Source organism: Ascaphus truei, chromosome 9, assembly GCF_040206685.1.
Source record: "Ascaphus truei isolate aAscTru1 chromosome 9, aAscTru1.hap1, whole genome shotgun sequence".
In the NCBI taxonomy this organism is placed as follows: Eukaryota; Metazoa; Chordata; class Amphibia; order Anura; family Ascaphidae; genus Ascaphus; species Ascaphus truei.
In genome coordinates this window covers 32,516,207-32,530,220 of record NC_134491.1, presented here as the reverse complement: position 1 = coordinate 32,530,220, position 14,014 = coordinate 32,516,207, and the positions used below count along the sequence as shown (strand labels likewise).

The 14,014-nt window shown below is 44.6% G+C and overlaps 1 protein-coding gene across 3 annotated transcripts in view; it reads left to right on the top strand.

Annotated features, from left to right (window-relative positions):
* Positions 1-14,014, top strand: part of SPTBN5 (spectrin beta, non-erythrocytic 5) — a 155,318-nt gene that overhangs the window by 130,350 nt on the left and 10,954 nt on the right. For all 3 annotated transcript variants that reach the window (XM_075614318.1, XM_075614317.1, XM_075614320.1), the window contains 12 exons: positions 1,135-1,272; positions 2,211-2,455; positions 2,975-3,161; positions 3,295-3,507; positions 6,225-6,424; positions 6,740-6,944; positions 7,977-8,171; positions 8,494-8,649; positions 10,127-10,344; positions 11,065-11,254; positions 12,516-12,692; positions 12,839-12,943. In XM_075614318.1, the coding sequence (XP_075470433.1) occupies positions 1,135-1,272; positions 2,211-2,455; positions 2,975-3,161; positions 3,295-3,507; positions 6,225-6,424; positions 6,740-6,944; positions 7,977-8,171; positions 8,494-8,649; positions 10,127-10,344; positions 11,065-11,254; positions 12,516-12,692; positions 12,839-12,943 (2,229 nt within the window). The remainder of the gene's footprint in view (positions 1-1,134; positions 1,273-2,210; positions 2,456-2,974; positions 3,162-3,294; positions 3,508-6,224; positions 6,425-6,739; positions 6,945-7,976; positions 8,172-8,493; positions 8,650-10,126; positions 10,345-11,064; positions 11,255-12,515; positions 12,693-12,838; positions 12,944-14,014) is intronic.

Sequence of the window (14,014 nt, the reverse complement as noted above, 5' to 3'; positions counted from 1 at the left end):
TTTTTCCCTTTAATATATGCATCCATACAATCCACACAATGATAAGTAATTAGCTAAGTTGCTGGTCGATCCGTTCTCCTGTGATCAATCGGCGAAGATTCGGCTCGGGGGGTCACTAAATGGCTGTCAGTGCAGCAGAAGAGGACCAAAGCTGCAAAGTTCTGTGGGGATCATGGGAACAGGCAGTCACTAGATATAATTGGTGCACTGCTAGAGAGAGGGCAGGGCTCAAAAACTGTGCCAGAGCTTGTTTCAGAAGAGGAAGGGGATGTGATATTGTAAATGGTTGCTATAGAAACAAAAAAAGCTTGTTACATTATAATACTGTACATTAAAAATGTAATTCAGCGTTGTTTAAAAAAATGCTACTGTACATGTATTTTCTCATAGTACAGAACTGATTTATTAAATAAACACATGTAGGATTTTGCTTGGTCTGCAGCTTTACGCCATCAGAATGACCCAGTCAGCAATGCTCACAAACCCTTATCTTGACAGCAGGGACATAATATTCAAATACACAGCACTTAAAGCAGCGCTCCTGGTGTGATTGGGTTTATTTTTATTATAGGTTTGCAGCTCTGGGTTTCCGGACCTCAAATGTGTTAATTTCAGCTCCGGGGAACCCCTGCTTTCTGGGATACATACCTCTGTATGGGGTGCCAGTAGCAGCTGAGATAGTTGGGGCTATTATAATGGTGCGACCGGGACGTTTAAACCTGTGGTGCTGCTACCGGCATCACCTACGGAGGTAAGTATTCGGGAAGCATTGGAGTCCCCGGAGTTGAAATTAACACGGTTCAGCTCCGGAAACCCCCTGCTCTTTCTTGGAGAGCATATTCCCCTTTAAACACCGTTGAATTTCATATAATTTCAGTGAGTCCCTATGTAATGGAAGCTATGAGTGACAAATTTCACATTCAGCAGTCCCTGCTTCAGCACAGGTGGCTCAATCAGAGGCTCAGACTTTGACTGGGCCCCTGATTGAGCCACCTGTGCTGAACCTGGGATATCCTGAAAACCTGACCTGTTTGGGGGGGGGGGGGCTTGAGAACTGGCGTTGAGCACCCTTGCGTTAAGGGATAAATAGGATGTTTGATGGATCAGTCCAATGAATGAGCCCTTATGCTGCAGGATGGAGAGAAGATGCTGCAAGCTGAACATTACGCCGCTGAAGTTATCCGCAGCAGACTAGAGGAGATGGAAGAACTGTGGGTGGAACTGCTGGAACAATGCACAGCCAAGAGAACCAAACTGCAGGAGGCCTACAAGGTCTGTGTCCCTATTTTGTTAAAGCCCCGTTATCTCCTGAGACCTTGCCCGACAAATGGAAAATGCGGCATATTGGATAAGGGCTTAGCAGTTTTATATCTGTGGGGGGGAGGGGTGGGTGTAGTTATTAGGGTTTTGGGGTCTCCTTAATATACTACTGTATTAGCTTCAGTCCCTACCTGGGTCTCTGCACTGCGTGTGACTTGGGCAAATCTCTATCTCCGTTTGCCTTTTACATACCTCATGTAACATATGTTAATATACGGTGAATGTATCTGTTTATGTATCAAAACTAAAAAGTTATATACAGGCATACCCCGGTGTAAGGACACTCACTTTAAGTACACTCGCGAGTAAGGACATATCACCCGATAGGCAAACGGCAGCTCACGCATGCGCCTGTCAGCACGTCCTCAACAGCAATACCAGCTCCCTACCTGTACCGAAGCTGTGCGCAAGCGGGGAGACTATAGAGCCTGTTACAAATGCGTTATTTACATCAGTTATGCACGTATAGAACGATTGCAGTACAGTACATGCTTCGATAAGTGGGGAAAAGGTAGTGCTTCACTTTAAGTACATTTTCGCTTTACATACATGTTCCGGTCCCATTGCGTACGTTAATGCGGGGTATGCCTGTAATGCTGCAAGGCATGGACATATTTTATGGCACATGATCATTTTACAATACTCGATTATTACTATAAATAGTGTTCCTAATAGTAAAAGGATACAGGAGTAATGAATGCATTACCTGAACAGTTTACAATGTAAGTGTACAGATCAAGGTCACATAGAGTTGGGATTGTCTTCCACTTCAGAGGACGATGCCCTAACCACTCTTCCTCGCTGCACAATGTCAGATAGGCACTATTCTTGAGGCCTGGGGTCAGTGTGCTGTCTTACTCCCAAAACCTCTGTCTTCTTGCCCCGTGCAGGCGCTGCTCTTCCAGCGGGGCCTGGAGGAGATTGAGAAATGGCTGGACCAGGTGGAAGCCAAACTGGAGACAGCTGACAGTGGGAAGGACCTGATGACCCTAGAGAAGCTTGGGGAGCTGGAAGAGGACATCTCCAGCCATGGGGAGAGGCTGCAAGTCCTGGTGGACAAAGGCCGGGAATTCCGGAATGAGGGTCACTTCCTAGCAGATGAAATAGAAGACAGGGTTAGGATTATAGCACACAGGTATGTATTCTACACATCTCTGCCTGTCTCTCCTCACTATCTATCAATAACACACACACACATATATATATATATATATATATATATATATATATATATATATATATATATATATATATATATATATGTATATATATATATATATATACACTTTCTTTTTTTTCTGTTTTATCTTTTCGATAGTCTCTGTTTTCTTTCCTTCCTTTATATCTGTCTTGCATATTCTTGAGCTTTGTTCCCTCTATCTCTCTCTCTCCATATTGACTATCTCTTTTGACTTATTTGCTCTTCTTTATCACTTTATTTCTCTCTCGGTTACTCTTCTTAACTTTCCTCCGTCTCTTCCCCATATGATATGTGTATCTGTCTCTTTCCGTCTCTCCATCTGATTTGCTTGTTTATTTTGCCCACATTTCAATCCCTTTTGTTTCCTTTCCCTGGCCGCTTCTTGCGTGCTCACTGCACAACGCTGCGTAACCATGATTATTCTCTAAACATCTCTGTGTTCCAAACACACAGGTACAAGAGCCTGAATGAGCCCGTACAGGAGTGCAGGGCAGCTCTGGAAGCCAGGAGACTGCTTGACCAGTTTTTCCGGGACCTTGATGACGAGCTGACATGGATACAGGAGAAGCTGCCCCATGCCTCATCCAAGGAATACGGGCAGTCTTTGACAACAGTGCAAGCTTTGCTAGAAAAGCACCAGGTAACGTGTTTTGGAAGGTGCAGTATGAAAGGCGTCGGCGCACGAGACGATGCTCGGTGTTGTAACTTGGGGAGTGCCCCGTTAGCCCCCTCGTATAATGTCGTGACTTCCCCTTCGCTTTGGTGGTCGCCAGAATTTAGAGAACGAGATCAGCAGCCGAGAAGCGCTGACCAAAGCCGTGATGGGCACTGGGCGCAAGCTGGTGAGGGGCAGCCACTTCGCCAGCCGCGAGATCGGCGATCGCTTGCAGCAGTTGGAGGTTGCTGCGGAAACCTTGAAAGCTGAAGCGGAGCGGAGAAGGAAAAGGCTGATGCAGTCCTGCGAGGCCCAGCAGTTCCTCACAGAGGTCAGTTTTGTTGCCGATCTTTTCTGTGAAGAAGTCTTTAAAGCGCTGAAGCGTTTTGGACAAGAGCAGGGGTGGCCAACTCCAGTCCTCAAGGGCAACCAACAGGTCAGGTTAGGATATCCCTGCTTCAGCATAGGTGGCTCAATCAGGTCCTTAAAACCTGACCTGTTGGTGACCCATAAGGACTGGAGTTAGCCAGTCCTGGGCTAGGCGGTCCTAATTTCCTTTCCACTTGGCAAGATGTTTACAGTGAACCAACATTATCTCTCCTTTCGGTGACTCTGTTTCCTCGAGTCTAGTGAAACATGCGCGTGTATTTAATACATCCATAAGTGAAACATGCGCGTGTATTTAATACATCCATACGTGAAACATGCGCGTGTATTTAATACATCCATACGTGAAACATGCGCGTGTATTTAATACATCCATACGTGAAACATGCGCGTGTATTTAATACATCCATACGTGAAACATGCACGTGTATTTAATACATCCATACGGGAAACATGCACGTGTGTTTAATACATACATACATGAAACATGTGCGTGTGTTTAATACATCCATACGTGAAACATGCGCGTGTATTTAATACATCCATACGTGAAACATGCACGTGTGTTTAATACATCCATACGTGAAACATGTGCGTGTGCTTAATACATCCATACGTGAAACATGCACGTGTATTTAATACATCCATACGTGAAACATGCACGTGTATTTAATACATCCATATGGGAAACATGCACGTGTGTTTAATACATCCATACGTGAAACATGTGCGTGTGTTTAATACATCCATACGTGAAACATGCACGTGTATTTAATACATCCATACGTGAAACATGCACGTGTATTTAATACATCCATACGTGAAACATGCACGTGTGTTTAATACATCCATACGTGAAACATGCACGTGCGTTTAATACATCCATACGTGAAACATGCACGTGTGTTTAATACATCCAAACGTGAAACATGCACGTGTATTTAATACATCCATACGTGAAACATGCACGTGTGTTTAATACATCCATACGTGAAACATGCACGTGTGTTTAATACATCCATACGTGAAACATGCACGTGTGTTTAATACATCCATATGTGAAACATGCACGTGTCTTTAATACATCCATACGTGAAACATGCACGTGTATTTAATACATCCATACGGGAAACATGCACGTGTGTTTAATACATGCACATGGGCTCAGTGAGTAAAGACACTGACTGGCACGTGTCGTGTCGGCTCCTTGTGACCGTGGGCAAGTCACTTTATCTCCCTGTGCCTCAGGCACCAAAAAACATAGATTGTAAGCCTCACGTGGCAGGGACTGTGTCTGCAAAATGTCTCTGTAAAGCGCTACGTAAAACTAGCAGCACTATACAAGAACAAACAATTATAATTATTATTTAATACATCTACATGTGAAACATGCACATGTATTTAATACATTCATACGTGAAACATGCATGTGTATTTAATACATCTATAGATGAAACATGCACGTGTATTGTAAATTTGTCCTATACACCAACGTTAGTATGGACCTTCCCCTTCAACTCGGAAGACCCTCTCGAGAGGCCACGACCCTCTAAGGTGCTGAATTGGAAAAGACGAGCACTCGGAGGCTGAAGTAAACGAGTCGGACACAAACTAAAATACTTCTTCCTACTTTATTAACAGTTTTCAATCAGATTATATAGCTAAGCAAGTGAGCGAGTATACGTGCAGAAAACTTACTTCCCATTTTCTAACATTAACTCCTTATCTAAAAGTCACACTAGTCTGTCTTTGAATGAAGTCATAAATTCTGACTCGAGACTTGAGACACTAAAATGCTGAGATAGTACAATGTGAAATTGCGTATGTGTCCAGACTTCCTGCTTTTACAGGAACTGCCATCTGAACACATACTAGGCATTCATCCAACATACAGTATAGGGGCTAGGTGGTGAACAACAGAATGGCTAGATTATTTCAAAGCAACTTTATAAATCAATATGGAGTAATACATCTGTAGGTGAAACATGCACGTGTATTTAATACATCCATACGTGAAACATAAAGAAATGGAACATTATTTACAGATATAACAGGACTTGCTGTCTCTGGAACCTTGAACCCACGGCTCTGGAGATAGTGCCGCGCCATCGCTGCGGGTGGGTCCGTGTTTCTCCACCGCAATAATCCTTGCGGTCTCGCAGCTTTCCCCCGCGTTCCGTAGACAAGAAGTCCTGCTCCATCTGTGCTGCTTTCCACAATTAGTTTGTCCCCTGCGCAAAGAATGACAGTATTTATTTGTTTTACTGCATCTATGTCAAACCATATGAAGGGATACTGGGCCATATTTACTAAGATGTGTTATTCCACAAGATCCTTTTCGGGGGCCAAATGTACCCTATGTTTCATTCAAGTGGGTGGGTTGTAAGCTGTGTTTCAGCACTAGGAGGGGTCTTGTGAAACAGGCCCAGTGTGCGTTCAGTTTTAGTGAAAACGGCGATGTTCCTTTACAAATGAGAATCTCTGACAAAGCGCTGGTGTCGGTGCGAAATGCGTTGGAGGATTTTTTCCTTTTTACTTCACGGCATCGGCCAAATAAAATATTATTTTCTGTTGCTACCCTCAGTCTGCCCGTGACTTTTTCTGAAGTACGCCCTTTTCCCAATCATCTGGTATTCATCTCATGCCTGTTTTTCCCCCCAGCTCTTAGAAGCCGAGTCTTGGATGGCTGAGCGAGGGTTTGTGATAAGGGCCGCTGACAGCGGAAAGAACGAGGAATCCACACAGGCCCTGCAGAGGAAGCTGGAGACTACGAAACGGGACCTGGAGGGCTTTATACCACGGATCAATAAACTGAAGGACACAGGGAGAACTCTACAGAGTGATGGAGATAACCCAGAGAGGTAAGCCCGAGGGGTTAGGTAGAGACCTCGTCGGTATACTATCTAGACCTGCTAAGTGCCAGGTCTCCGCGACCAGGAAAGGCCTCTCGCCGTCGGTGTAGAACACTTCTTGCATTGCATAATCTGGCCGATCTCAGCCCAGTGCACAAAATAATACATCGCTGAAAATCTGGATGGTATTAGTAGTGTCCAACTATCTATCCAAGTGCAGTGTTGTAGCAGTTATCGATCACAAACAGCTATTGAAGTGTTGTCCTGCTGTGGGAGAATACTTCTGTGTTCATGGGCAGTGATAAAAGGTGTTTCCTTTTGCAGTGCAATAGTGATCCCAAAGCTGCAGGCTGTCCTGAAGGAGTACGTGTCGCTGCTGGACAGAGCTGAGATTCGGAGGGTGCAGCTACAGGAACAGTACCACCTGTACCAGTTCCAGCGGGAGGCAGGTGCAGTAGAAGCTTGGCTCGCCAGCAAAAAGACTTCTGCTGAATCAGACAACTTTGGGCAGGACCTGGAAGACATCAAGGTAATCTACTTGGTGAAAACGCAGCGTGCATCTGTATAACACACAGTGCAGTGTGTGCATTATAGTCAGAGTAATGCATTGCTGTATCATGCACATAATGATTTGTGGAAAGGTTGCTGCGCAGCTCCCGTTTTCCTTGGAGAAGCATCCTACTGATTGATGCACTTTGTGTTTGTTTCACATAATAATTTGTACTTGATATCTGTGTTTTATCATCAAAACGTGTGAATTACATTGTGTGGTGTGTTTGCACTGAGGCATGGGTATCTGCATGTTTAATACACACAGCAATTTATATCTGTATGTATGTTACGTACATCAACATGTATTCTACATAGGGCAGTGTTTGTCTTTGTGCATGCATATCAATTAATGTGGAGTGCTGTGTGTGTGTGCGTGTTTGTGTGTAAGCATACATACAGACGAGACAACGAGTATTCTAAAGCTTGCCTTAAACTATCCGCCTATGTATACTACATACATGCAGAGTGATGTAGATGTAGCTTCACTGTTCTCTCTGGTGCAGTAAGTTGGGGTATTATTCAGTGTCCTGCCCCAACATTACTAGTGAGTAGTCCTATGAACACACTGATATTTTGCATTGTCTGTGGGAACAATGTCTCTTTGTCTCACTCTCTTTAATTTCTCTCCTACTTTTATTTTTATATATATGTATGTGTGTATATATATATATATATATGTATGTGTGTGTATATATATATATATATATATATATATATATATATAGTTTTTTATTTGTGTGTGTGTGTGTGTGTGTGTGTGTGTGTGTATCTACACACACACACACACACACACACATACACACACACATACACACACACACACAAACACACAAACACACAGAGAAAGGGCAGAGAAAGGGCAACCAATTGTATGCGGCCCCATAGATGTTTGTATTACATGCCAAATGTTTCTTTGCTGCTTCCCATAGCTGTGAAAAGCCATTGGATACATACCCGGAATGCTGTGCTCAACATCTCGTCTTTCTTCTTGGCGTTTTACTTCTCACAGGTGTTGGAAAAACAGTTTGGAAACTTTGTGAAGGAAGTTGAGACACTTGGGCAGAGCAAGGTGGTCGGTATAAATGAACTGGCCTCCAGCCTGCTTGAGGAGTCACAAGGCCAGGCAAATGGGATCCAGAAGAAGACTGATGAAGTAAATAACACTTGGGATGGCTTATGTCGCTCCATCCAGAACAGAGCCAAGGTGCGTCCAACGGGTAGTGAGGGGGGTTATAATCTGTATAGGTTTGTTACAGGAATTACAGCTTCACAAGTTGCACCATGTTGTAGTAATTGACTATGCACAATATTCAGAAATAAGCATGCAAAGGGCACATCAAATAGTATTCTATACTAACTCATGTAAGTTGAAGCTGCCTCTTATATAATGAGATCGGAGGGTAAGATAATGCAATATGATCACTCACTCAAACAAGCAGAATGTTAGCCTGCAATGCAATATCCCTACTTATTGCATACCCCATTATATAATGGAACCACCCTGTATCTCGTTCCCCACACATTAGATCTTGGCAACTGCTCACCAAGTCCATCAGTTTGATCATGAAGTTGATGAGCTCACGAGCTGGATACAGGAGAAGGAAGTGATTGTCAATACAGATGACTATGGCTATGATCTTCCAGGGGTGCAGACCCTGCTCAGCCAACACGAGGGTTTCGAGGTGAGCTACAACTTCCATGGTGTATGTTCATAAACAGAAATCCTCCACATGTGATCAGTAAAGTTACTGGGAAGGCTGGAAACGGCCCACATTCAATGCCACAGGTAAAGCTCATGTTGCAGTATGTGGGGGGATGTCGATGTGTTTGTTTTGATTACACAAGCTTGTGGGTCCATTTGAACAGCTTACATCGGGGCGCCCCGTTTTGCTCTCTTCTCCCCTTCCGAAGCCTGCAATGTGCTGTGAATTCCTCTTTCCACACACTGTTACAAATGCTTTGTTATATTTCATTTGCTTTCTTTTGTAGCATTTCAAGGGGCAGTCCTATAGTACACCTAAATATGAATTATTATTTATTGCTTGCAGAAGGGCATTTGGAATCTCTATTATAAAAAAATAATAATTTAAAAAAAGCATTGGTGGAGCAACCTAGCCATGATGGGCAACCAGTTGCCTATATCAAGGGAGCTCAACTCTAGTCCTGAAGCCCCCCTCAACAGGTCAGGTTTTCAGGATATCCCTGCTTCAGCACAGGTGGCTCAATCAGAGGCTCAGTCTTTGACTGATTGAGCCACCTGTGCTGAAGCTGGGATATCCCAAAAATCTGACCTGTTGGGGGTGGGGGGTGCTTGAGGACTGGAGTTGAGCACCCCTGGCCTATATAATGGTGTAAAATGTAACCCATTCACCCCGGGGAGGCAGGCAACGCATTGCAAACAAGCCACTCTGGCAGCAAAAGCATAAAAACATCATGTTATATTGCGTTGATTTTTTATTTTTTATTATTATTATTATTTATGGGGCCTTATCCACTAAATGACTGTGCCTATTAACTTAGTGAGACTTTACATATAGTACGTGTGCTGTGTTTTAGTGAGTAAGCCCCTGATAGCCTTTAATGTGTCACATAGCTCCCTTTTTACACTCACATGGGATCCTTTGACTTGTAACAATGGAAAAGGATCCCATGTGATCTGTGGGAGTAGAGAAGCTGAACACGCAGGCGGGTGTTCCCCTCACTCGTTACAGTGTCTGTAAAATGGACATTCTGCGAGGGGTAACGTGAATCCTACGCACGCTGTTTCACTTAATCAAGTTTTATGTAGGAGAGCTCATTTTGGTCCAACATAGGACCTTCTTGAAGCATTAATTGTACACTCTGCAATAAAGGAAGGAGAGGGGATGTGATAGAGACTTTCAACTAGCACAGGAGTATAATGTGCAATATGAAGCATTTCTGAGACATAGGAGCAGAGGGAATAAAGGTAGTAGATAAATGTATGGATCCCTTATCAGGTTGTCAATGCGAGAGTTGAAAAGAATGTAAAATACTTGGGATAGACCAGCTGAAATTCAGAGGAACTAGACTGAAGACAAGGAACGTATTTCATACAGTATACGGAAATGAGCCGGTTAAGCCTTGAGCTCTGTTTCACTGATGTTCCAGAATTAGGACCTTTCCACCGTTGTGTTTCAGAGGGATCTGGCAGCCATCAAGAAGGAAGAGGAACGAATCATCAAGATGGGACAGTACCTCTGCCAGATACACCCCCCTGTCCAAGAGGACGTTGCAGAGAGCCTGAACGAAGTGGCACATTACTGGGGAAATCTGTACAGGAAATCCCAGGAGAGGAAGGAAAGGCTTAGCCAAGCAGAGCAAGTGCAGATGTATTTCAGTGACTGCGGGGAGCTTATGTAGGTATCCGCAGAGGAGGAACGACACGTACACACACGCCATCCAACCCCAATCCATCCCAATTATTGGAATCCGACAGAGCTCTATATTCCAGAATATCAGCCTTAGTCTTCCAGCCTGTTATCACCCCCCCCCCCCCTCCCTCCCCAGTTTTCTCCTACATGTAGCAGTGGAGAGAGAGGGGTGAAGAGGTTGTGAAATGGACCATGAGAGTGAGGTCCATAAGGTTCAGAGACCAATAAAGTGGAGAATAATGCAAAGAATAATCAGTGTTGTAATGTGACCATTTTTGTTAACTCCTTGAGTGCATGGCTAGTTTAAAAAAACAAAACAAATTTAACTAACAGTTGTTAGTGCTCTACATAGGGTAAGACAAAGGGCCATATTTAGTAAGCAGTGCTACTCCATAACACACTATCTAGTAGGACTTGGCAAATCTGGTTCTTAAATGTAAATGGGCTGAAAACTGTCTTCCATCATAAATGGGTCTTATGGAATATCACTTCTTAGTCAATATGGTCCAGAATGACATGGGCATGGCCACATGAGATTGGTGCGTGGCTGCAGGTCAGGGACTCTCACTTCATCGATTAGCGTCTTAGACCAAAGACAGCAAAAGTCTGATCCTAAAATCTCCCTATATTCATATACGTTGCGTCGGTGAGTTTTTTCTGCATGTGTTAGATGTACGTAACCTCCATGTTGCATTGCTGTGCCAGGGTCTGGGCTAAGGAGATGCAGGCGCTGGTGGTATCGGAGGAGTTGGCAAACGATGTCGCTGGGGCCGAGCTGCTGATCAAACGCCATGAGGAATATAAACGGGAGATTGACAAGCAGAGGGTGAAGTACGAGGAACTGCAGAGGATGGGGAAAGCGCTGGTGGACAAGGGACATTTCATGTTTATGGAGGTGCATAAATCAGCTAAATATTTTGCCTGTGTTAGATTTCATCTGTATAAACTTGCAATGAAAGATACAGACCACATGGCCTATGTTATCACCATGGTCTTATTTGACGAAAGGAAAAGGGGTCCCCTCTGTACCGGTGTTTCTATGTGGAAGAATCAAAGAGAACATGAAACGCTCTCAAAACAAACTATAGATAAAACCAACAGAGGTATTAGGAATAACCTTTACGGTGTCCCTTCAATAAATAAGGTTGCAATGAATACTTTTCTAGTTGTAGCCCACCTCTTGTTTGTTGGATGCCCTGTTTGGGACAGTTTAGAAGCAGTTTAGATTACCCGTCATGTTTATAGAGTTATAGTTGGTGGGTTCAGTGAATTAAATTACTTAGTAAAAGAACATGTTCAAAAATGTTATGTTTAAAAAGAATGCTCATGACCTCTCACCTCTCACCCTGCCCCCTCTGACTCCCTGCCCCCTCTGACTCCCTGCCCCCTCTGACTCCCTGCCCCCTCTGACTCCCTGTCCCCTCTGACTCCCTGCCCCCTCTGACTCCCCTGCCCCCTCTGACTCCCCTGCCCCCTCTGACTCCCCTGCCCCCTCTGACTCCCTGACCCCTCTGACTCCCTGCCCCCTCTGACTCCCCTGCCCCCTCTGACTCCCCTGCCCCCTCTGACTCCCCTGCCCCCTCTGACTCCCCTGCCCCCTCTGACTCCCCTGCCCCCTCTGACTCCCCTGCCCCCTCTGACTCCCCTGCCCCCTCTGACTCCCTGCCCCCTCTGACTCCTGCCCCCTCTGACTCCTGCCTCCTCTGACTCCCCTGTCCCCTCTGACTCCCCTGCCTCCTCTGACTCCCCTGCCCCCTCTGACTCCCCTGCCCCCTCTGACTCCCCTGCCCCCTCTGACTCCCCTGCCCCCTCTGACTCCCCTGCCTCCTCTGACTCCCCTGCCCCCTCTGACTCCTGTGACTCCCTGCTCCCCTCTGACTCCCTACCCCATCTCTGACTGTCTGTATCCTCTGACTGTCTCCCGTGAATTGTCTGTCTCTTCCGCCTCTGACAGTTTCTCTGGCCTATATTTTCTGTGACCCTGTCCTTTTGTGAAAACCACTGACCTAGCCCCTAATTTGTCAGGGACATCTCCTGTGGCTGGGTACTCACTTTTTTTACAGCCCCAGTGTGATTTCAAGTGGAACTGCCCCTTTAGTACCGAGGTGCAGTGAAGTTCAGCACTTCTGTAACTATAGGTGAATTGTACATCTCAGATTGCAGAGAAGGTTAATGAGCTGTCTGAGCTGATGTCCAATGTGTCTGAGAGCTGGCATAGGCGGAAGGAGCTTTATGAGGAGAACTTGGAGATCCAGGTGCTGAGAAGAGATCTGGAGCAAGCCGACGGGTGGCTTAACACTCGGGAACCTTATCTTTTGGACCGAAACTATGGGGTGAGTCTCTAAATCCCAAAGCGGTGGAAGCTTGCTCTAGTGGTTAAGATGTTCGTGTTGATTAAACAAGCTTGTAGGTTTGATTCCTGCCTGAGCCACTTACACGAACTCTGTGTGATTTCAACTCATTTTGTTTCTCCCTTTAGGAATCCGTGTCTAATGTCGAGGAACTTCTGAAGAAGCAGGAAGACTTTGAGAAGATGCTAGCGGCTCAAAAAGAGAAGTTTGATCTGCTGAGAAGGAAAACAAAAGTAAGACAAAGGGATCATTTTTGTACAAATATTGTAAATGGAAGCTGTAAGTTGATAATAGTTTATAATATTGCCATTTACAGGGGACATTTTATACTTCTCAATTTGGGCTCCCGATCATTACTGAGGTGCCGCCTGTCTTGAACAAGCCTAGTCTTAGGTCATGGTTATAAGCGTAGCAGAAATGATAAAGGCAGGTTGCACACTCCCAGGAAGGTATGTCTTCAGCCCTGTGAAGGCCAAGTAAAGATTTATTATAGCATAATGACCGCACTTAACAGACCAGCTGCTGGGTTTTCATGTAAGACATGCTCCATCCACAGAGATCATGAGTGGAGAGGTAGTTTAATAAATACATACAAGCAGAGAGTTTATAGGCTAACTGATGTGTATAGCAGTGGAATCCACCATGGCTCAGATCCCCTCTGGGGGCATGTGCATGAATGAATCATACTGTAAATGTGATGGGCATCGTTAATCAGAGGGTCATGCATGTGGCTTTCAAATACACCTAAGTAGCACAAACCATAGAAGTATCATTTAAAGGTACGGTATAGTGCAAAAGGAAGCATTATAAGACATAAGACGTTTTACAATCGAATCCAGCCCTCTTCCTGGAAGTAAATGGGTAATGTGCTTCCTGTGTTCCAGGACCCCCTGGAAGCAAAAGGGATTAATACCATTAATTTGGAATCATTGTCGTCCTTACCGCTATATTTTCTATTTTCTGTTTGATTTCGCTGCGTCCGCATTAATGGACATAGTGGAATTTGCATTCAAAAGCACCACAGTCCCTGCCCTAAAAAAGATTACAATTGAGTCACTTACCAAGGTAAAGAGATGGCACATGTGGCTTGCTACAGTATATCCAAGAATATCAGCATCACTTATAGATGTTCTCTGGCTAGAGACATGGGTGCCTGTAGGTTCAAAACATCAGTTCTGCAATGAAATGCGTAATTTCTTTCCAACTGTATTTTTATATGGTGAATATTGCTCTGTGCTCAAGATGGGAATGTTTTCTCCTGAGAATGATTATGGATTTGAAGTCATGTGTTTGTATAACTTGGT